The sequence below is a fragment of the Emydura macquarii genome, unplaced genomic scaffold, assembly GCF_026122565.2.
Source record: "Emydura macquarii macquarii isolate MOO-44397 ecotype Brisbane River unplaced genomic scaffold, CSIRO-AGI_Emac_v2 contig_3470, whole genome shotgun sequence".
Taxonomy (NCBI): domain Eukaryota; kingdom Metazoa; phylum Chordata; order Testudines; family Chelidae; genus Emydura; species Emydura macquarii.
This window is the reverse complement of record NW_027133607.1, coordinates 8550004-8573100: the sequence shown is the minus strand read 5'-3', so window position 1 is coordinate 8573100 and position 23097 is coordinate 8550004. Positions and strand designations below refer to the sequence as shown.

Below are 23097 nucleotides of genomic sequence, written 5' to 3'. Positions count from 1 at the left end.
CCAGTCACAAGCGGAGTTCCCCAGGGGTCGGTCCTGGGGCCGGTTTTGTTCAACATCTTTATTAATGATCTGGAGGATGGGGTAGATTGCACCCTCAGCAAGTTTGCGGATGACACTAAGCTGGGGGGAGTGGTAGATACCCTGGAAGGTAGGGATAGGATAGAGAAGGACCTAAACAAACTGGAGGATTGGGCCAAAAGAAATCTAATGAGGTTCAACAAAGATAAGTGCAGAGTCCTCCACTTAGGAAGGAAGAATCCCATGCACAGCTATAGACTGGGGACCAACGAACTGGGCAGCAGTTCTGCAGAAAAGGACCTGGGGGTTACAGTGGATAAGAAGCTGGATATGAGTCAGCAGTGTGCCCTGGTTGTCAAGAAGGCTAATGGCATATTGGGCTGCATTAGGAGGGGCATTGCCAGCAGGTCATGGGAAGGGATTATTCCCCTCTATTCGGCATTGGTGAGGCCGCATTTAGAATATTGTGTCCAGTTTTGGGCCCCCCAATACAAAAAGGATGTGGACAAGTTGGAGAGAGTGCAGCGGAGGGCAACAAAAATGATTAGGGGGCTGGAGCACAGGACTTATGAGGAGAGGCTGAGGGAACTGGGCTTGTTTAGTCTGCAAAAGAGAAGAGTGAGGGGGGATTTGATAGCGGCCTTTAACTACCTGAAAGGGGGTTCCAGGGAGGATGGGGCTAGGCTGTTCTCGGTGGTGGCAGATGACAGAACAAGGAGCAACGGTCTCAAGTTGCAGGGCAGGAGGTCTAGGTTGGACATTAGGAAAAAGTTTTTTACTAGGAGGGTGGTGAAGCACTGGAATAGGTTACCTAGGGAGGTGGTGGAATCGCCCTCCTTAGAGGTTTTTAAGCTGAGGCTTGACAAAGCCCTGGCTGGGATGATATAGCTGAGGTTAGTCCTGCTTTGAGCAGGGGGTTGGACTAGATGACCTCCTGAGGTCCCTTCCAACTCTAATATTCTATGATTCTAAGTTTACCCCCGGGGCACCCAGAAGATTCACACACAACAGCAGCCAACGATGGAGGTTCAGTGACTAGGACCACTGTGGCCGGAGATAGGGATAGTCTGTCCCCCACCCACAGGGAAGTTAAAGGTGTGGGTCTGATCAGAGGCAACCCTGGCTTCAGGTTGTGTCAGTGTTCTGAAATACAAGGAAGCAACTGGTGTCACAAGTGCTCTTATACAAACAGCCTCTGTCCTTAGTTTAAGACAGACACACCCCAGCTGACTTGTTTACACCAACAGCACAAAGATTTAGTGCTAATGCAAGACAGCTCTGTCCACGCATTACCATGGACCCTGTGGTACTGCCTGTAAACCACCTCTCTAGAGCTGGGTGTGAAGGGGGAGATTTAAGAAATGGCTTTTCAGTGAAAAACCCCAAACTAGGGAGCAGTAATTGGCCCATTGGCAGCAGCAGCCAAGTTTAACCAGCACTCAGCTGACAAATGTCTCCCTTCTAGACCATTCGGGTCTGTAGTAAGAGGGGCAAAGGATAGATTCCTACGAGGCAAGGTCTCTGTGTGATGGAGGGATATTTACGCCAAGGAAAGGGTCTCAGTTTGTTTTTGCAGCCTCAGGGGTAATGCTACATGGAGACTGAACATCAGGCTTAAGAACCAGTGTTGTCACGGAGTAATTTAGTGGCATGAAGGATCTAGATAGGTCAATAAACTACAGTCCTCCATGTCCCTGCGTGTGGTTGGTTGCAGAAACTCTTGTTTAAAAAAGGAGCCTCAGGCACCTTCCCCCATTAGAGACAGGATCAGTCCAAGTTTGTACAAAACTGCTTTAATCAGAACAGTTGGAAAAAACCCACCAAAAAAGCCATGTGGCTTATTTCAAGTTACAGCAAAAGGTGTGTGTTATTTCTACAGGCCCATGTTCATGTCAGTTGGAGGTTGCCATGTCCCTGACAAGCAGGTAGCAGCATTTGATCTTGGGAGGCCAAGAGATGCACTCTCCACAGCGCTGTCTTGAAACAGACCAGAAAAGCAGCAACTTTTTCCCAGGAGGCAGAGAACAGTACATCCTTCAGAGTCTGAAGCCAGTCAAAGCAGGAATCAAAAAAGCCTTTGCCAACCCACAGATTTCCCTCTAGGTACACAATCCCATCTTGAGCTGCACTTCTGTTACAGAAAGAAGCATTCTGGTATTAAAGACTTCTTCTGGGGGAAAGAAGGAGTGATCAGACAGACAAAACACCCCCCTTTCCCAGTGTCTAGCAATTCCCCATTCAATCAATCTTTTAAAAAACTATTGAAGGGAAAACAAACTCTGGTAGCAGGTTTTCAGCTGGTTGTAGATTAAAACCCGACCAGCTTAGGCCCTGAGAAACACTCAACATTTCTTGACACAAGTTGCTCCCGGGGAGTCTTCTCCCAAGATCAGAACACAAGGTCCAAAGGAATCAGGCGTCAGCAGCCAGCAGGGGAAGGAGCAAAGAAATAGACCGCGATGAGGATGAAGTAGACCATCACCAGCACTGTACCTGGGGAAGGGAGACCCGCCATGATTAGGAGCTGAGTGCGTGATTCCAGCCCGGTATCAGCGAACAAGATTTGGGGAGGTGGATTTTGCAACTAGATGAAGCAGCCGCCAGTTTGCTCAGTACTGAATCTGGCCGTCCACACTGGGAAAAGTGTTCCAGGTGGTGAAACTACACGGTGTTTCAAAGTTAAGGGACAGGTTAAGCCCACATTTGGGAGCCAGGTAACAGCTGTTCCATGTGGGGATTGAGTCATCTACCAGTGAGAAGAATTCAGCCACTTTACTCCTGGGTTCTACCACTGCTGGAGCAGCAGATTTAAGTGCCAGTTACTGGGCCAGTTAACTGGAAACCCAATGACACATCATGGATGATCAGTTGGGTCTGGAGCTTAGCATGAAGAAAAGGGCCTGGCTTGACTGCTCCCAGGATAGGTTTGCAGTTAGACTTTTTAAACTTCAAGCAATCCGATATGCAGTCAGAGGCAGACATGGGATGCAGTGATACCGCTGACGATGTCTATCCCCCGAATGAGATTGCTCAGGATGTTTGGGAATATGTATAAGAGGCTAAGGGAGGCGTGAGACAGAATTTGAATTCTCCTGGGAGGAGAGGACTGGCCCATGTGCCCTGTTACCTTGGAAGTAGTCACACTTGCCATCCATGAAGATGTAGTTCATGAGAACCACGCTGAACATGCTGGCATAGACGTGGAGGTCACTGAAGACAAGTATGAAACCTGTAGGCTGGAGAAAGGTAGAGAACGGCTTTTAAAGCCCTTGGCATGTCAGCCATCATTCTGTGCTGCAAGGACAGTCACAGTACATTCAGAAAGCTTGTTCTGCCCATTTAGATCATTCCGTACCCAGAGACTCCTGAAAGGCTGGTTTTCCACCCACCACAATATACTACCTGCAGCAGTGTGGACAAGCAAGCTATGCACATAGTGCAAAAAAACCACCACAGGAAGTGTATTTTAAAGTGAATGATCAGGCTAAAAATATCACCGCAGAACAGCAGACGACTGGTTTTCGTCTCTCTGGGACACCAAGGAAGCAGATGCACCTGTATTAGCAAGAATCTCACTTGTCCCATTTGTTCCTCTTTAAAAAGCATTTTAAAGATAGGGAGGGAGTTGTTAGACTGTGCAGCCAGCCCACTGCTTGGGAGACTGGAGAATAGAAATTGGCTCTCCAAAAATCAGAGGGGGGGCAGGGAGAGGGCAGACTCTGCCCTGCAAGTGGCTGCATGAGTCCTGCTTCAAGGATGGACTAGTACAGCCGCAACATTTCTGCAGCACCTTTCACGAACGTTAGCACAACGTGCTTATTTGAGTGACGTTCTTAGGTGTGCAACTGTCCAAAACCCCTGGGCGCTTCCTCCTTCTCCAAAGCCCCAGTGTCCACGAGCAGAGTGGAGGCGACAGTCGTAACCATCACGTTTCCGGCTCTGCTCCAGCTCCGTTACTTACGTAGAAGATTGTGAAGAGCACCAGGATGGGTATCTGAAGCATGCAGACCTGGACAGCAATACAGCTCCCAATCTCAATACTATGGAGGAGAAACAAACAGAGACCACCATAAATTAACCTGAACTCTAGGCTTCTTTGTGACTATGCAGCGCTTAGAGTCGTAGAGGCAGAGTTTAAACTCCTTGTAGACATGCCCCCCAGAACATGATCTTCGTCCAAGAGTAACAGCACATGGTTGGTATGGCACAGACTGACTCTGTAGCAAGAGTCTTTGCTGTTAGTGTGTTTAATGTGTGGTCTTAAAGGAACGCATTGGAGAAGTGTTCTAGAGCTGCAGAGTGGCACTCGAGGACCCATTTCATTAAATTGCTCTCTTCCTGCATGCAGCAGCACCAGTTAAACATTTGAGAAGGCCCCGCTTTCAGGAAGGGGCAGTGCTGTGTACTCTCGAGCAGCGGGAGGGGGACATTCGATTTCATTAGAAGGGGATTTTTCTGGATCTGTTTCCAACATGGGCTCCAGGACAAGTAAATCCTGCCCTATGGACTCTGGTACACTCAGCGCTACCTTCCCCCCAAGGGATGCAGGGCACCAAGAAACTCCCCTGGGGGCTGGAACACCCCCAGCAGCAACACACTGCAGGTTGCCTGTGCCTGACTGGCCCATCCCAGTGCACCTCCCATAGCAGAGAGGGGGAGATCTGGGATCCTTTACACCCTGCAGTTTGGAATGGGCCATGTTAGACATTTAAGGCTCTAGGGCGATTTGACCCTCTATGCTGAAATAAGCAGAGACAAGGAGCAGTGGCTTTTCCCCTCCCTGAGATGCCACCCTTGGAAGACAAGACCTTTATTACAGTCAGCAGCACAGAGTTACTGACACCTCCCCAGAGAGCCAGCAGTGGGCTTCCAGCACTGGAGAGTTGCTTGATGCATCAGATTAAAAGTCAATGGTCCCCAAACTGGGGGGGGGGGGGGGTGAAGGAACATTTGGGGGCATGTAGTGGGGCCCAGGCCAGCCCCCACAGGGGATGAGGGGGCACCCCTCAGCTCTGCCCCCAGTCCTGCCCTTTTTCCCTCTCCGCCCCCAGGCCAGCTCCACCTCTAGCCCCAGTCCCCCCCCAGCTCCGCCTTCAGCCCTAGCTCCTCTGCTGAGGAAGTTTTGGCTGTGCAGTAATGGAGGGGGAAGGTGGACGGATTCTATTATTGGGGGGGGGGGGGGGGGGGAAGGGGCACAACAGGAAAAGTTTGGGCACCGCTGGATTAAGTGATCCCCAAGGTCAACGCCAGATGGGGCAGCTCCTCGTGGAGCATGCCCGTTCACATACCAGCCTCTCAGAGCATTAAAGGGAGCTTCCTCGTAGGAAACAGGGTGACGAGTTCAGCATCTCTTCATCCGGCTCGGTCTGGAGCCGGGGCCAAGGACCAGTCTCAGCCAACTCAGGCCGGCTATTGCAGAAGCCCGGCCAGGTATGGAGGCCCTCACTCACCTCAAGCTTAGGTTGTTCTGCAGGGCGAACTGGATTCCATTGACTAGCTCAGGAAGCTCAGGCACCATGGCCAGCACAGTCACCCCAATGAAATACTGCCAAGGAGAGCAAAGGGTTAGTCAACACACGGCTCTCCAAGCCCTCCGCGTCCGCCAGGGCTGCTGGCTGTCTGCTCCCTAGAGAACAGCAGGTGCCTGTTTTGGAGCATGCTATGTTAGCGGAATCTATCCCTCGCCCGTTTCTTTCTAGGGAGAAAGACTTCACAGCCTCGCAGCACATTTGCTCCTTGAGAAGAGTCACGATCCTGGAGCAGCGTGTGGCTCAAAGCAAGACGCACCCAGGGGAACAGGGTAGGAAGTAGCGTCTACACGGGGTTATATGGAGTGTCCTCACCGGGGCAAGTGCACCCTTCAAAAATGCAGCCAACTGGAGGAGATACTGCGAGAATGGTTGGAGGCTTGCGTCCCCCAGCTGAGAATACAGAGTGGAGGCTATTCGCCCTGCCCACGGGGCAGTGTAGGCACCCTGGTATTGGAGAGAATTACGTAAGTCCATGAAGGACGGGTCTATCGATAGTGGTTAGGCTTGATGGTCAGGGATGCAACCCCATGTTCTGGGTGTCCCTAAGACTCTGACTGCCAGAAGCTGGCACTGGACAGGGGTTGACTCACTTGATAAGTTGCTCTGTTCTGTTCGTTCCCTCTGAAGCACCAGGCGTTGGCCCGTCAGAAGACAGGATACTGGGCTAGACGGACCATTGGTCTGACCCAGTACGGCCGTTCTCATCATGCGCTAGCCTTCCTGATTCCCACGCAGAGCATTAGATGCTCTGGGCCCACCCAAACCCAGCCACACGACAGAACGGCGTCAGCGCTCCCGTGACTGAGCCAGAGCTTTCCCCCTTCAGCATTTCAGGCATCAGCGTCCCAGGATCACTGCCTGTCAGGCAAGGGGCCAACGCTGGTGATTAGAGACTTGATCAACCCCACGTCACAGGTGAAAGCGTTGGGGGGGGCCTCGCGGAAGGGAGCTTGCAAACCAACACAGTCCAGCTCCGTGCAAGGCGAGAACCAGCTGGCTAAGGCCTGTCGGGGCAAGGCTCTTCCTGCTAGTCGCTGGGCAGCCCCAAGTCCAAACCTGCCACATGGACCCGCTTACAAGGCCCATCATCCGAACGTCTACCAAGTCAGTTACCCGGTGCCAGCAGGCTGGACTCCAAAGCAACGCCACTTACAGCAAGATCAGCATCAGGCCCTGCAGCCTGTCTGGCGGTGGGGTGGCTCTGGGTTTTAGGTGTTCCAGTCCAGGCTGTCCAGAGCAGTTCCCCACCCCGCCCCGCCCCACCCCACAGCTGTGTTTCCTTGCAACCCCGTGGGCTGTGCCAGTGGAAAGCTGCTCACCTGAGACACGGTGGAGTTGGTGAGGATGGGGCTGATGTGCTCCGTGGCTAGGTCGGCGCAGGCTGACATGCACAAGGTGGAGAGCAAGAGGATGATCAGGGCCCGGCAGCGGGACCAGTGGACCACGGCACTGTGATGATGTCCGGGCACTACGGAAACCAAGGAGGCAGGTGAGCAGAAATGGACCCCGAGGCACCTACGCCTGGGACGGTCCCCCATCCCCGTGCAACTGCTGCAGCCCATGGATGTGATCAGCTGTCCCACCATCCCAGGGAAAGGAAGACGTTACTGCCCAGGGGGGTCCCACTCTGCCACCAAGGGCGGGGGGATTTACAGCCTTGTGTTTACCCACTGCACAGGCAAGGTCGGTTGTCGCTGCCTGCCCCAGTTTTGGGGACTGCATTTCAGGGTGTATCCAGGGCTCGAGCCCTTTGTTTGAGAGGGAGATGACCCCCATCTTCCTTGGGTGCCCTGCCCCAGCCCTGCCCTGCCCTGCCAGCTTCCCCCGGGCCCTTGCTGCAGAAGGGGGCTGTTTTGCTCATGGTGCTACTCAGGTACTTCCACAGCCCTCAGGGTAAGTTCCAGACACCAGGTCTCACCCCACCTCGTGCACAGGGCCAGCAGCAAGGCCAGGAACAGAACCCAGGAGTCCTGGCTCCCAGTCCCCTGCTCTAGACAGTGGAGAGAACAACTTCCTTCCTCCCTCCCTCTCCAATCCTTTCTGGACTGGGCCGGAGGAAAGACGTCAGCCCAGCTCCGTGGGCCAACCCCGGGGACTTACTGTGGCAGTCGCTGATGTGAATGTCGTAGATGTGCGAGTGAGTTTTCAGGGTGAAGAAGAGGCCGATGAGGTAGGCAGCGGGGAGCAGGAGGGATACCGTGTACACCAGGGGCCTGCAACACACACCAGAGCCCAGCGCAGAGAGACCTTGCTGGCTGAAGGCCACCACTGGGCTGGGACAACAAAGCTGCTGGAGGGTTGTGCCCCTCCCCGGCTCTCTCCACTAACCCTGTGCGCGCCAGGCCTTGCTTTCGCAGGAGGTTAAGTCACACATTGGGATACAGCCAGTGGGCATGTGCCTCATCTCCTGCATCATCCCAGAAGGGCTAAACCCCCCCAGCCAGGAGCCAAGCAGTGAAGCAACTTGCTGGAGAAACCGAGGCTCAGGGGAGCAAGCCGATTGCCAACAGCTGAGCCAGGCCATGAGGAGGGAGCCCTAGGAAGGATTAAACCTGTCCCTCCCACACCACATGGTACAGCAGCTTCAAGTGAGTCCCCCAGTGCTACCCGATGGGAATCGAACTCCCAGAAGAGGCTGCTCTGCCGTTACATTAACATCTCCATGCTGCACCAGGAGCGGAGCTGCTGAGATAACGGGCCCTGCTCTGTCCACAGCTGATGCGACTTAGGGACAGGGGTTCAGCTACAAAGAGCAGCACTGGTTCCCCAGCCGCTGGAGACAATAACCCCAATCCACCCTCTCAGGAAACAGGTCTTAGGCCCATTTTACAGGTGACAAGGCTGAGATCACAGGGCTTAAACCCTTGGGAGAGCCTGGATCGGTACTGCTCCCGTAGAGCAAGGCGGCCTGGACCTCCAGGGAAGGCTGGCCCCGAGAGAGGCATGAAAACAGGGCAGCTCGGAGGGCGGTGGGACGACCCGTTGGGGACCAGCGCAGCGCAGCGCAGGCCAACGCGCCGGATGAAATGGTACCCATACGCTGACTCGCACGTGAGCAGCTGACAAGGATCTAAATGGGGTGGTGGCTATGCACCGCTGCTCAGTGCATGACAAGGGAGGCATTCCCCAAAGGCCTCAGGTTCCCTGATACGCCAGTCAGCCTGGCTGGCGAGTGCAGCAACACTAGGCTTTGCCGTCAAGCTGCCAGTGCCACGGCCTGGAAAATCCCAGCTGCAATTAACGGTGGCCCTCCTCCATGTGCTGCCTTAGTGGGGCCAGGGCTGATCCACTCTGCCTAAGCAGCAGGGTAGGCGGGGAGGCACTTACTGGACGTGTTTGTAGTAAAGGGTGCCGTTGTTCTCCATCTGCAAAACATGAGCCACAGGCGGGGTTGGTTGGTTCCAGAAATACGCTAATATTTACACACACTTGCTCACTTAGAATCAGAAGAGGAGGGTTGGAAGGGACCCCAGGAAGTATCTAGTCCACCCCTGCTCACTGCAGGGCCAACCCAACTAAACCATCCCAGCCAGGGCTTGGTCAAGCCGGGCCTTAAAAACCTCTAAAGATGGAGATTCCACCACCTCCCTAGGTAACCCATTCCAGTGCTTCACCACCCTCATAGGGAAAAACTTTTCCCCAATATCCAACCTAGACTTCCCCCACTGCAACCTGAGACCATTGCTCCTTGTTCTGCCATCTACTACCATTGAGAACAGCCTAGCTCCATCCTCCCTGGAACCCCCTTTCAGATAGTTAAAGGCTGCTATCAAATCTCCCTCTCTTCTCTTCTTCAGACAAAACAAGCCTAATTCCCTCAGCCTCTCCTCATAAGTCTTGTGCTCCAGCCCCTCATCATTTTTGTTGCCCTCCGCTGTACTCTCTCCAACTTGTCCATATCCTTCCTGTAGCATTGGGTGGGGGGTGAGGGGGTGCCCACAACTGGACACAATACTCCAGATGTGGCCTCACCACTGCCGAATAGAGGGGAATAATCACTTTCCTCGCTCTGCTGGCAATGTTCCTACTAATGCAGCCCAATATGCCGTTAGCCTTCTTGGCAATAAGGGCACACTGCTGACTCATATCCAGCTTCTTGTCCACTGTAACCCCCAGGTCCTTTTCTGCAGAACTGCTGCCTAGCCAGTTGGTCCCCAGTTTTCCATCCTAAGTGCAGGACTCCGCTCTTGTCCTTGTCGAACCGCAACAGATTTGTTTTGGCCCAATCCTCCAATTTGTCTAGCTTCCTCTGTATCCTATCCCTACCCTCCAGTGTATCTACTGACGTGCAAGGTTTTGTCGAGGCAGCCAGTACCCCCAAGCTGTTAAGTGATTCAAGTGCCCCTCCCGACCATTGATGCATCTGAAGTCACTGTCTCGGATGGACCCAGAGAACTGACCTGCCTCATTCTCAGACAGCCCAATGGAGTCACATAGGTAGTGGCTACCACAAACCCCCAAGAGGAAGAACCTTAGCCTTTGTGTAGGGCAACTTTGCATCTTTAATAGACATTTCAGAATGAGACAATCTGTCCTCAGAAAATAACTCACTCCTCTTGTGTAGTAACAATGGTTCTTCAAGTAGCATCCCTATAGGTGCTTCATTGTAGGTGATTCCTGAGCAGTGTCCACCCCTGGAGGCTGGGACTTTGGCGTCAAGTCTGATATGGAGGATAGTACAGTGGCATTGAATTTGGTGTCTGCAGCTGAATCCCCCAGGATGGCGTAGTGTTGTACGAAAGTGTGTGCAGTTGTCCAGGTGGCGTCTGCAGATTTCTGATATAGGGATTCCTGATCCGTCTCCAAGGGTGACTCGTGGAAAGCGTGCGTATTGAAGATACCAATTTGTGTAATGTAACACTCTTGTCCTGTCCAAATAGAATGCCAAGCCTGTCTTCATATCAAGTACATAGAGGACAGCTTCCCTGTTACCCTGATGGGGTTTGGGATAAAACGCTGAAAGCTGAATAAGCTGATTTATGTGATCACCTTGGGAATGAACTTCAGATGCTGTCTAAGTGTGACCTTGTCAGGGAAAAACCACCGTGAAAAGGGGATGCGCCATCAGAGCCATTATTTCCCCAATCCTTCTTGCAGAGGTGATGGCGATAAGGAACACGGTCTTCATGGAAAGGTGAGTTAATGAACAAGGGGCCATGGATTCAAAATAATAGCCTAGTCAGATTTTTTTTAACACTAGGCGGAGTTCCCATTGAGGAGTGGGAAGTCTGGATTGTGGGAATGTGTTCACTATGCCTTTGAGAACCTCTTCATAGCTGGATGTGAAAAGATCAGTATCCTTCTACCTACTTATGGAAGGTTGCAATTGCTGCTAGATGAACTGGTGGCACTCGCAGTTCGCTGAAATTTCTTGAGAGTCAACCGGTCATCTAGGATCACCAGTAGAGTGGCTGTATTAGGGATGACACCTTTGGGCTGGCACCATATCTGAAATCTCTTCCATTTCTATACATCGGTAGAGCAAGTCGCTCCTTTCCTACTGTGCAATAATATTTCTTGCACCTCTTCAAAGCAAGAGGTCTGTATGCGCCATAACCATGAAGGAGCCAGGCTTTGAGCTGTAGAATCTGCACATTGAGATGGAGAGTGCGTCTCCCGTTCTGCGATAGAGAATAAGGAGTGGCTGGAACAGTCATCAGTGGACATAATGCCTGCTGTCACATGTTAGAGTATCATGTCTTTTCCCACCTGACCCAGGCAATCTGTACGATGTTTGGTCTCCCCCCCCCGCCCCCCCCACTTTCAACGGCATTTTCAGCAGCATTTCAGAGGGGGCGGGGGGATAAAGAAGGCCCTTGTTCCATGGAAAGAGGAGAGTCTCTCATGGAATGTCATCCAATCCCATGGACATTTCTTGTTCTGTTAAGTAGCAAACAAACAGGTCTATTATAGGTGTCCAGCACTGTCAGATTCAGTAATACCTCATGACGTATTCCATCTCCCATTCATGGTCATGTGGGAATTTGCAGCTGAGACTGTCCACCGTCATGTTGTGTATTCCCAGTAAGTAGGCCGCTGATATTGTGGGAGATGGCCCCAATTCCATGGTTTTATTGCTTCTTTGCACAGGGAGTCAGACCTGGTGCCTCCCTGACAGTTTATGTAATACATGCAGGTCACATTGTCCATCATGGGTGCATGCCTGATCAGTGGAAGGAAGTGAGCACACGTGTTTGACTGCTCGGAGCTCAAGCAGGTTGATGTGGAGGCATGTGTCTATTGGGGACCATTTGCCCTGTATTGTACGACCTTTGAGATGCGCACCCCATCCTATCAGGGATGCATCGGTGGTCAGGAATAGAGATGGAGAAGACTGAATAAACTGGATTTCTGTACAGACGTTTACTGGGTTCTTCCACCAGTCCAAAGATTGCTTGACCCTGTTGCTCATCGATAGTCGTTTGCTTATGTCATCTCTGTTCAGCTTGTAAATCGAACCGAACCATACTAGGAGGCATCTCAGGTGTAGTCTGGCATAAGCAATAACCAATGTGCCCCTGGCCATGTGCCCCAGGAGCTGGAGGCAACGTCCGGATGAAATCTGGGGGCTGGATTGTACAGTCCTTCAACAAGGAGAGACTGAGAAATCTGTGCCTGATGGAGTCGAGGTCAGCGCCTATGAATTCTAGCCACTGTGCTGGTGTTAAAGTCAGCTTTTGTTCATTGATCTGAAGGCCCAGGTTCTGAAACAGGTCCAGGGTGGTCTGAGTGACTCATTGGGCCTCTGTGAAGGTTCATGCACTGAGAAGGCAATCATCCAAGTACGGATAAATCATGATGCCTTGGGAGTGTAAGTGAACCGCTGCTACGGAGAGGACTTTGGAGAATACTCTGCAGGCTAATGAGCAGCCAAAAGGGAGTATTCTGTACCGGTAGCGGTCTTGGCCTAGTGAGAGCCCGAGGAAACGTCTGGGGCGCGGGATGATCGAGATGAGAAATTATGCATCTTGAAGGTCAAGGGCTAAGAACCAGTCTCCATTTTCTAACGCTTGAATGATTGTTGATAACATGACCATTTTGAATCTCTCAGCCTTGACAATCTTGCTGAGCACCCTGAGGTCCAGTATGGGTCTTCAGCCCCCTTTTTTCTTTGGTATTAAGATATAACCAGAGTAGAAATCTCTATTCCTTAGATGTGTGGGCACTGACTCTATGGCTTCCACACCGAGGCGATAATGGTTTATCTCCAGCTACAAAAAACTAAGAACAAGTGTTACAGAAAGGTTAGTAGAGATGTGCTGCTCATGTCCATTCCAAGGTAGGTGTGCACGCATGCCACATGCACTGTTGCCAGAAGTTTCTTCCTAGGGGTACGTACTGGGTTGGCTCTGGTACCCCCTGGAGTGACAGCCTCATGGTGCAGTATATAGGCAGCTGCCGCCCCCCTCAGATCCTTCTTGCCAGCTACTCCAACAGAGGGGCAGGTTTTGGAATGGACATGAGCAACACAACTCGAAGAACAGTCGTCATGGACAGTTGAGTAACCATTTCGTCAAGTGCTTGCTCATGTCCATTCCCATGTTGGTGATTCCCCAGCCGTGAGTTGGAAGGTGGGATTGGAATTCCGCGTTGATGCGGACTGTAGGACTACTTGTCTGAAGGCAACGACGCTCCTTGTTTGTTGCGTGATGGCCTAGTGTGTAGTCAACATGTGTATGGACGGCCAGGTCGCCAGCTTGTAGATGTCCAGAACCGGGACCTGTGTCACTGCTGCTGACGAAGCTTGCGACCTCGTGGGATGCGCTGTTAGGTGAGGAGGTGAAACCTTTGCCAGATCAACGTGATGTAATCTATGAGGAGATTCTCTGAGCTGAGACCGGATCTCCTTTCATTCTTTCCGCAATTGCCACGAAGAGTGGTGTGGTCTTTCAAAATGGTTTGATTCTCTCTATGTAGAAAACCAAGGCACGCCTAACATCCAGAGAGTGAAGCCTTTGTTCCTCCCTGGTAGCGTGTGGCTTTGGGTAAAAAGGGAGAAAAAATGTCCTGGCTACTGTGAAAGTGCAAGACCACCTTAGGAAGGACGGACGGATGTGGTCAAAGTCACACTTCGTCCTTAAAGGAGACAGCATATGGTGGTTCAGAGGTAAGGGCCCTGATCTCTGAAACCCTCCTAGCCAAAGTATTGGCAACTAAGAAGACAACTTTCCAAGAGAGATGGAGCAAGGAACATGGTGCCATAGGCTCAAATGAGAGGCCTACCCGTGAGCCTGGACAGCACTAGGTAGAGGTTGCAGGGAGGCAGGGATTGATGCACTTGGGGGTATGAACGCTCCAGTCCCTTCAAAAACCAGAACAAACCAGGTTAGCAAAAACACTGTCCAGCCATTTACCAGTGGATGGAAAGCTGAAATCGCAGCCAAGTGAACTTGTATGGACAATGCTGTAAGACCTTCTTTCTTCAAGGAGAGCAAATAGTCCAAGGTAAGAAGCAGGGATGTCTCATTTGGCAGGACCCCTTTCCTTGATGCCCACAAGAACCTCTTCCATTTTGCCAGACACGCCGATCTAGTTGACGGCCTCCTGCTACTCATAAGACCCCATCTGCAAAAGAGCCAAACAGCCCCTTCTGCCTCGCTCAACCATGAAGCTTCCACGCTGTCAGATGCAGGGACACGGGGCTCGGGTCGACCAGGCGGCCACGTTCCTGTGAGATCAGATCTGAGAGCATCACTAGGCTGATCGGTTTGTCCTCTGACAGGTGCAGGAGAGTCTTTTCTACCAGTTCCCTGGAGTGGCCCCGTATCAGCCAATTGTCCAGGTCTGGGTAAACCTGCACTCCTGCTTCCCTGAAGGAAGCCACCACAACAGCTATGCACTTTGTAAATACTCTCAGTGCTGCTGATAGGCCTAAGAGTAGCCCTGTGAACGGATAATGGTTGTGACCTATGATGAATCAAGAGATGATATTCTAGGGCCACAGAATATCACTATGCGAAAGTGTGTGTCCTTTAAGTCAAGGACAGCATACCAGTCCCTTGGATCTAGGGAAGGGATGATGGAGGACAGGGAGACTCATGAAGAAACTGAAGTTCCTCATGAACTGTTGAGGTTTCACAGGTCTAGTATGGGTCTGAGATCCCCGTTGGACTTCAGGATCAGGAAATAGTGTGAATAGAACCCCAGGCCTCTTAGCTCCATAGGAACCTCCTCCACCACTCCCAGCCTTAGGAGGACTGCAGGGTTAGAAGTCTCTCATGAGAAGGGTCCCTGAAGAGGGACAGGGAGAGGAGGTGGAAAGGAAGGGGCAGATGAGAATTGAAGGGTGTATCCCATTTCACCTTGGATCACTGGGTGCTGCACATGGTCGATGTTGGCCCATGCCTTGTACAAGTGAGATAAATGGTTTCTAAAGATTGGGGTAAAATCCAGGTTCTGGACTGGTGCATTGCCCCCCGATCACACCTTCAAGAAGTTCTGCCGAAGGGCTGCCTTGTGGCTGTAGCAGTGGGAGCCGATGAAGAGCGATGAGGGTGCCGTCTCCTAAAGTCCTTGTTTCGCTGCTACCCAGAGTCCTGCCTTTGTAGAGGCAGTTGGAAACGGCCCAAAAGACTGGGACTTCAAGTGCCTTTGGGAGGGAGCTCTCTCTCTCGTGGGCTGCGGCTCAAAGGAGATGGAAGTGCCAGGAAGGTCAAGAGACTCCTCGCTGCCTCATACGCCTCTGGCATTGATGTTGCTGCCAGAACTGAATCTCCTTCCTGGCTCACCCTCGGCGGGGAGTCCATGCACTCAGGACTCAAATCGGGGCCAGAGTCAATGATGCTGGCTGGCTGACAGCCGTCTTACAATGTCCATTACAGATCTGACTCTCCCCCCATTCTTCCTCGTTGGGGAGCATCCCCGGTCAGATTTCTTAGACTTCTTCGTTGGCACCAGTGATGGAGAACGATACCGCGCCGACGATGCAGACTTTCTGGCTGCCGGGGAAGCGTCACCGTGTCGGCTGGTCTTCGGTGCCGGGGATATCCAACTCCTTTGTGGTTCTCTGACTGAAGCTGCGGTACTCCTAACCAAGAAAGTGCTCGGTGTTGCGTCTGGTTGTGTCTCTGACGCAGGGTGAAGCGTGGCCTCCACTAGAAGAGCCTTTAGCCTATTATCTATTTTTTAGTCCTGGGCCTGAAGTTCTTACAAATCTGCCACTTCGCCGGGACATGTCCCTCTCCCAGGCACTCCAGGCAACTGTTGTGCAGGTCACTTACCGGTATTTTCCTTTCACACTATTTGAAACCCTGGGATTGAAGCATACCCCGGTGCCCCAGGTGGGCTAGTTCCACAGGGCAGTGATCCTAAGTACTTATACTATGCTCAATTTACTTAACTATTTACTCTCTATTAACTATTTAGATCTAATTACAGGCACAACCACTCAGGCGTATCACTTGCAGAGTAAGAGAAGAACAGTGTTCCAGCGACCATCACCGACAGAAAGAAGGAACTGAGGGGGCGGTGGGGCAACAGCTGCCTATATACCATGCCATGAGGGCATCACTCTACGGGGCACCACAGCCCACCTGGCACATACCATTAGGAAAAATTTACGGCAACAGGGTGCATGCACCTACACTGGAATGGATATGAGCAAGCACTCAAAGAACAGGCTCTCATGAGAAGGGTCCCTGAAGAGGGATGGGGAGTGGTGTTTGGGAGGAGAAATGGGTGCTGAAGATGATCTGAGATGGATACTCCACCCATGTGTTGGAGGTTATCCATTCCCAGGTGCTGTGGAATGGGGCGAGGTGGTCTCTGAAGGGATGGGTGGAGTTCTCCAGTGAGGAGAGTGTTCTATAGGCACCTCAACCAACCCATCAAAATAGCCTCTTTGAAGTGGAGGGCTGAGAGGAAGTTTGCTGAGATCCTGATGTCTTCTGCCTGGGGAACTTGGGTTTCTTCCTCTGAGGTTCATATGATCTCCGGACATATTGAGATGGACATTGGGATGAGTATTGTGAGCGAGGCTTGAATGGTGGCAGAGGGCTGAATTTTTTATGCCCAGGTGTACAAATCCCAAGGGATCGAAGAAAGGCCCTTGAATATTTTAACGTGTGGGGACAGCCATCACTCTTTTCAGCAAATAATTTCGTCCCCTCAAAGGGGAGGTCTTCCACTGTTGTTTGGACCTCCTTGGAGAAGTGGGAGAGATGAAGCCACGAAACCTGTATCATCACCATGGCAGTTGAAATAGAACGGGAAGCCTGGAGAGAAACTTTTTGCCACCTGCAGGCCCTCGTTAACCAAGGCTTTAAATTGGTTCTTGTAAGAATCGGGGAGCTGTTCAATAAAAGAACAAAGCTTCACATACTTCTGACAGTCCTACTTAGCCCACAAGGCTTGATAGTTCACCACTCTGTATTGGAGGGTGGCCAAGGAGTAGGCCTTCCTGCCAAACAGGTCCAGGTGCTTCCAGTCCCAGTCATAAGGGGTGGACTTAGTGGTGTTGACGGCTTTTAGAATTAACCGTATCCACGATTGAATTGGGAGGCAGATATGAGAACAGGAATTCCGTGTCCTTTGCTGGCACATAATATTTCTTGCCCACCCTCTTACAAAGTTGGTGGAATGGACGTGGGGGCCTGCCATATCACCTCCAGTAGAGCCTCACTAATAGGGAGGGCCACTCTGGAGGAGATGTAGGAATGTAAAATGTCCAGCAGCTTGTAGCGAGACTCAGACATCTCTTGTAAAGGTTTATGCAGTGCCTCTGCTGCCCTCCGTGACAAATCCCGGAACAGTCATCCACCAGAGATGGCAGAGGGGGCATCTTTGTCTCGTCTAGTGAGAAAGAGGAGGTAGTCTAGAGGAGTGATTTCCTCCTCAACTTCGACTTCCGGTTCCTCCCTTGCCCCCTCAGGGAGTTCAGAGACCCTTGAGGCAGTCACTGAGAGAGGGTACTTCTGTGGCTGTTGGCAGGCCATGCTAGAAGTGACAGAGGCCTATTGCCTTTGGGCCTGTCAGGGGACAGAGGATAGAGTCTTTGGGAGGTTGAGGAAAACAAATCCTAGGTCTAAGGAAAGACTGCTCATCGGTCAACAGGTCCCCACGCACGGCAGCCTTCAGTGGCCAACTGAAGGTAAACAAAAAATACCGATTCCTCAGATGTGCTACGACCCCAGACAGGCATTTTGTAAATGCCCCAGGTGCTGTGAAAAGGCCAAATGGGAACACCCTGTACTGGAAATGGCACCACAAACTGAACATACGTCCGATGGTTTTGTCAAGCGGTGACTGGAAATATGCATCCTTTAGACACGAGTCACCAACAGTGAAGAGATTATGGAGACCAGAGTCAGAATACAGAACTAAAAAGTGTCCACATTCTTAAATCTAGTATCGGCCAAAACCTCCAATTCCTTCTTTTGCATCAGAAAGAAACCTGGGGGAGGGGGTGCTCAGGGTTTTTACTCCAACCTACCAGAAACAACTTCTCCACTTCTGAGAAGGATTGCCTCGTGAAAGGGGTCCCTGGCATGGGATGGGAAGGGGAGATAAGAAGAGGCAGTCTTTTCAATTGTGTGGCAAAGAGGTAGTGGAAAAAGGCTAAGACCCGGTGGTCTGATGTAACCTGCCTTCCATGTGTTGAAGTGGGCTAGCCTGCCTCCAACAAAAGGGGTAGAAAAGCGCTGGTTGGCTGGCTCTCGACTCTCAAATGTCTCACCACAGTGGAGGCTTGATGTTCTGGGGTGAGGAAGCGGGCGGCTCAGCATTGGAACCTGGTTTGAAAAGCTTCTGTCCATAATGGCTCCATGAGGCTGCAGGGTGTTGATACGGTTGGCGTGTCTGACTAGATGACCAGGAAGATACTGAAGATTGAGGGAAAAATGTTGCCACTGGTATCGGCATGGACCAGGCGGCCTCCTTCAAGTAGCATCAACCCCCCAAGAAAATCAAGCTGTTGATCTGGTCTCCTTTAGTTTTCCCTCACAATAGTTCTTTTGCAGAAGGGATCCTCCCTCACCTTCAGAAAGAAGCTCTCCCCACTTACGTTGAACATCCATAGCTAGAAGGGGACAATCAGCCACATGTGCCTCCCAACGGCCGCAGCTGATACCAACGCTCTGGCAGCAGAGTCCAAAGCACTGAAGGAGGCCCTGAGGGAGAGTCTGGCTACAGTCGGACCCTCTGACAAGCTGGCATTTACCAGGAGGCGTGGATAAAATGCAGCGTTTCCCCCTCCATAGATGGAATTGGTTAACGGGCCAGGACTGCCAGATAATTTGCTGCCGTGATACCAAGGATGAGAACAGCTTTCTCCCCAATGAGTTGATCTCCCCCTCTTCTCTCACTGGGGTGGGAGGTAGCCAGTCCAGACCTCCTCTGTTGCTGGCAGCAGTCACTACCAATGAATGCGGCACAAGGCTGGCATGGAAGTAAGATCCCTGCAGAGGGAATCTGGTCTAGTTCGTCTGCCTTCTTAGAGAAGGGCTGTCAGTGAGGCCATCCATAACAACTCAGCCAGGGTGGGAAGCGATACCCTACTCTCGGCACTAGCACAGAGGATGTGAGATAGCAGGAAGTCTCTTCCTCCAGTACTACAGGGAGATTTGAGGTGGGCACCAAGCGATGCTCTGAGTCCTAGAAACGCATAGCATCCTCAGGACAGAGAAAAGGGTGATGCCCCCCCCCCCCAATGGTCCAGGGATTGATCAGCCTTAAGGTCAGGTTCTAAAAGCTCCTGTTCAAGGAGCCGCTCTCTCTCCTTCTTCCTCTTCAGACTGAGTACCAGGTATCACTGTCTGTAGCATCCACAGAACTGGGGGAGCGGGATCTGAGGGTCCCTGGGTTTTCAGATTCTTTGCAGAGGAAATGTCCCCAGTAAAGGCCCCAGGACTGCCAGTCTCCCCTCTTACTGGGTATGGACCAAAAGGGTGGTTCAAACCTCACTGCAGGTCAGTTCTTCCTCTAGCCTCTTCCTGGAGAGGGTCCAGGTCCAGAACTGAGAAAGCATGGCAGGGATAGTAACAGATGCAGAGGGAGGAATGGGGAGCCTGCTCTTTGCTGAGATCCTGTAGGGAGGCTAAGAGGAGGGATCAGAAAGTTCCATGGAAGAACCAGCAACAGGATCTGGTCTCCCTGGAACCGAGGATACATGCCTCCTTTTAGGAACCGTGCCCCTCGCACCTGGAGCTGAGGCAGGCACCGGAGCCGAAAGGTGGACTTGGGCTACCCAAGGGACAGACCTGTCTGGGACCGACCCAGAGACCAGGTCAGGAAACGAAAGATCAATCTCTGGATATCATTGGACCTGATCATACAATTTCCACTTCGGAGCTGTGCCAACCCCGAAAGAATCAGATGGATCCAATAGCTCTGACGCGTGGGAACCAGCACTGCTAACACAGGGGATGTCTTGCTCCTATGCAGCTTTTTCCTCAGGACAGCAGCACCCGAGATCGAAGGTGCCGACGACTCAAGTCCAAAGTCACTGCTTACATGCATCTTCCAGGGTCCGGAAGAGGTGGTTGGAACAGACCTTGGTCCCACAGCTGCAGGGGTTATGTCCGGGTTGGATTGCTGTGAAGCATGATACACAGCACCGGCGAGGGCAGTCGAACAGTCCTCGACCTTTCTTCCAGAACCAGGGCAGTGGGATCCAACCACGCAGCTCTCAGTTTGGGTACGTGATGCCTTGGGGCTTGACCAAAGGCTGCCAGAACTGAGCCTGGCTCTGACGGGGGCTGCAGTTCCTTGAAACCCTTCAGTCGGCCAGAGGCAGCCCCGGAACAAAGGCTGCACGTTTAGACCTCGGCACCGAAGTCTGGAGAGATGCAGAAATCCACGTGTCGAAGGCTTCCTTAAGCAGGAGGAGTTGCAGACCAATCTCCATCCCTGCAGGCTCCTGCTCAACACCCAGAAGGCGAGTGGCCTTCTCCAGACACCGCAAGTGGTTGTCTGATACCGAGAAGACAGCCGGGCAGGAAGCTCCTCTTTTAAAACCTTGGGTTTTCACCTTTTTAGTTTTGCTATACCCCAAAACACTAGCTCTTTGGAAGAAAAAGGCCTTTGGCGTCCAAGAGCCCGGAGGGGTTCACACCTGCCCAGGCACATGGTTGGAAAGAAAGAACTACTCCTCGTGCAGCGGAGTTGAGTGGTCCAGTCAGGCGTGTCTGTCCAGACCTCCAGAAGGAGAAGGGGCTGCACAGGAAACTGAAGAACTGCTGTGGTCCGCACAGCCTTTCTGGAGATTAGACACCAGATGGCAACAGCGTGATGGGAGAGTCAAACCGGGTTGAGTTTGCAGTTCTGAAAAAGGATGGTTGTCTCCTCAGTTAGATGGGCAGGCTGGAGACACACATTCTTGAGACAGACCTGGCACCTCACAACACCTTTAGAATCCTACAAAACTCTTAGCTCCCCATATTCCTAGGAGGAAGCCAGGGGTCTGGGTGTGCACAGTGGAGAAAAAAAGTGATCGGATTATTGATTTAAGAGACCTCCCCATTCCATGTGATCTCAAAAGATTCTCCACTCAGCTGCCTCACCCCAGACCAGGTGCAGGATGCAAGTGAGAATCCCAGCGACCAGAAGCTAAAAACTGGACCAACCGGCTTTGTAATTCTGGCTGGCCCTCTGTGTCTAATTCCTTAAGGCACATGCAGAAAACCCGCAGCACCCAGCTCATTCCTCAGTGGTTTGTTGCCACCACCGAGCACAGGAAAGCCTGTCAGGAGTGAAGCACCAATGCACCACAAGGAGGTGGTTGTTTAGAGGCTGGTCTGTAAAGATGCAGAGCTCAGGGATGCCTCCACTCTAGTGGTGGCTGCATTTCACCGTACAGGCTCCGTAGTTTTGTACAGTATTTGTGTTCTCAAGAAGGGGAAGATACGGCCTGGCTGTTCCGGGCCAGCTGATCTTGGAGTGCAGGTTTTGCTGGTTACTTAAATTCAGAACATACGGTACACGAGGCATCACAGTATCAAGGTTCAGCTGGGGACACCCCTCCCCTCTCTGAGTCCTTCCTGTTCCCAACACAGCCCAAAAGCCCCCATACTGCAGGAAGAACACCCATGTTGCAGCAGCCACCCACCCTTCTCACCTGGAGGAGTCACTGAGAAATCTGGTCTGAAGAAGCCAGATATTCAGCAGTAGATCCCCTGTGAGCTGCGGGTACCACTGCCCAGCCACACCAGGCCAGCGAGATGTGGATTAACTTGGCTCTGGACAAGAACCAGGACCCTGACTTCCATGTCCAGCATTCCACCTACCAGATCAAAGTGGCAGTTCTGGCAGAGGTAGTGTCCCGCTGGGCTCTGGGTAATGTTCTGGCATTCGCCACAGACCAGCCTCCCATAGACTTTGGAGAACAAAGTTGGAGCAAACACACCTGTTCGGAGAGAGAAAGTCAGCAGGGTTTGGAACGGATGCGAAGGGGTTTCACACTGCCTTAGACTAACACTGGCGACCCAGGGCCCGAGGAAAAGGTGCAAGAGACACCATGCTTCCACTAGGTAGCTGATCCCAAGACTTGGGCCGGAGCCGGCTGTAGAGAGGGAATGACCTGCAGACCATGGAGCCCCCCTTAACTGCTGCGGGCCAAAGAAGTGCAGATTCTTCTCTCCTGCACATGGTGAAGAGGAATTCCCATTTTTCCCCCTCCAGCCGGCCAATGTACTCAGGGGAGACTGGCCAACGAGGAATAACCAAGTCCCTTTAATATGTCCAAGGAACAGTCCAAGTTTCCCCCATGCTGCCTTGCCGGTGTGCTCTGACAAATACCCGGAGGGCCCCACTCTCTACAGAAGAGATTAGCTCGTGTCTATTCAGTCCTTGGCTTTTTGATTTAAAAAAAAAATAAATAAATAAGTCACCATCCTGACTACATGGCCACTCTGGTCAGCCGGCTGGAAGTCACTCCCACAGGAGTCGACGTGTCCAGCTGTGGTAAGAGGGGCAATATGCCCTGCTCGGGGCAACCCCCCTCTAGCTTTACGAGCTGCCTTAGGCACAGGCGTGTGCCCCAGCCAGCTTTCCGGAGCTGCCGGGAGCCGAGTGTAACCCCGGACACAAGCCCACATTTGCAAGACGCCGCCAACCAAAGGGGTGGAGCCGAGGTGGAATTTCATCAAGCCAGCCTGAACCAAGCCCGTAACCCTTTGCGGGGAGGATGTGCACAGGGTATATTTGGCCCCCCCAGGTTTGCATCGGAGCCAGGCTTCGTTGGAGAGGCCTCGAGATGAGAAGATGGCGACAGCCTGCGACAGACCAGGGCTAGTGGGTGCTGCCAATACGTTCCAGTTGGTGCGTGTGTGTCGGTTTCTTCACTCCGGAACCCCGCGACGAAAGTGCGTGGCCAGCATCTCGCTTACCTCCCACAGACAGGAACAGCAGAGCAGAGCTGACGCCTGCCGACCGGCTGTTAAACCTCTGCTCCTGATGGCGGATGCCTCCGATTACCATGCACAAGCCCTTGAAATGGAGAGAGGACAGTCCGTTATCACCCCTTGCTCTTGGGCCGTCCCCGCCGGCGTGCATGTTGAATGGCAGCCGGGGTAGTCCCACCCATGGGCTTGCAGGCCACTCCATCGCGAGAGCC

At 52.2% G+C, this 23097-nt stretch overlaps 1 protein-coding gene across 1 annotated transcript in view; it reads right to left on the bottom strand.

Annotated features, from left to right (window-relative positions):
• Positions 1-1169: 1169 nt before the first annotated feature.
• The window catches only part of LOC137144548 (uncharacterized), a 44128-nt gene continuing 22200 nt past the window's right edge, over positions 1170-23097 (bottom strand). Inside the window, exons 12-20 of the mRNA XM_067534934.1 lie at positions 22871-22970; positions 21770-21888; positions 8877-8914; positions 7650-7762; positions 6869-7017; positions 5469-5563; positions 3980-4058; positions 3146-3254; positions 1170-2511 (exon numbers count right to left, since the gene is read on the bottom strand). Coding sequence (XP_067391035.1) covers positions 2438-2511; positions 3146-3254; positions 3980-4058; positions 5469-5563; positions 6869-7017; positions 7650-7762; positions 8877-8914; positions 21770-21888; positions 22871-22970 — 876 coding nt within the window. The 3' untranslated portion in view covers positions 1170-2437. The remainder of the gene's footprint in view (positions 2512-3145; positions 3255-3979; positions 4059-5468; positions 5564-6868; positions 7018-7649; positions 7763-8876; positions 8915-21769; positions 21889-22870; positions 22971-23097) is intronic.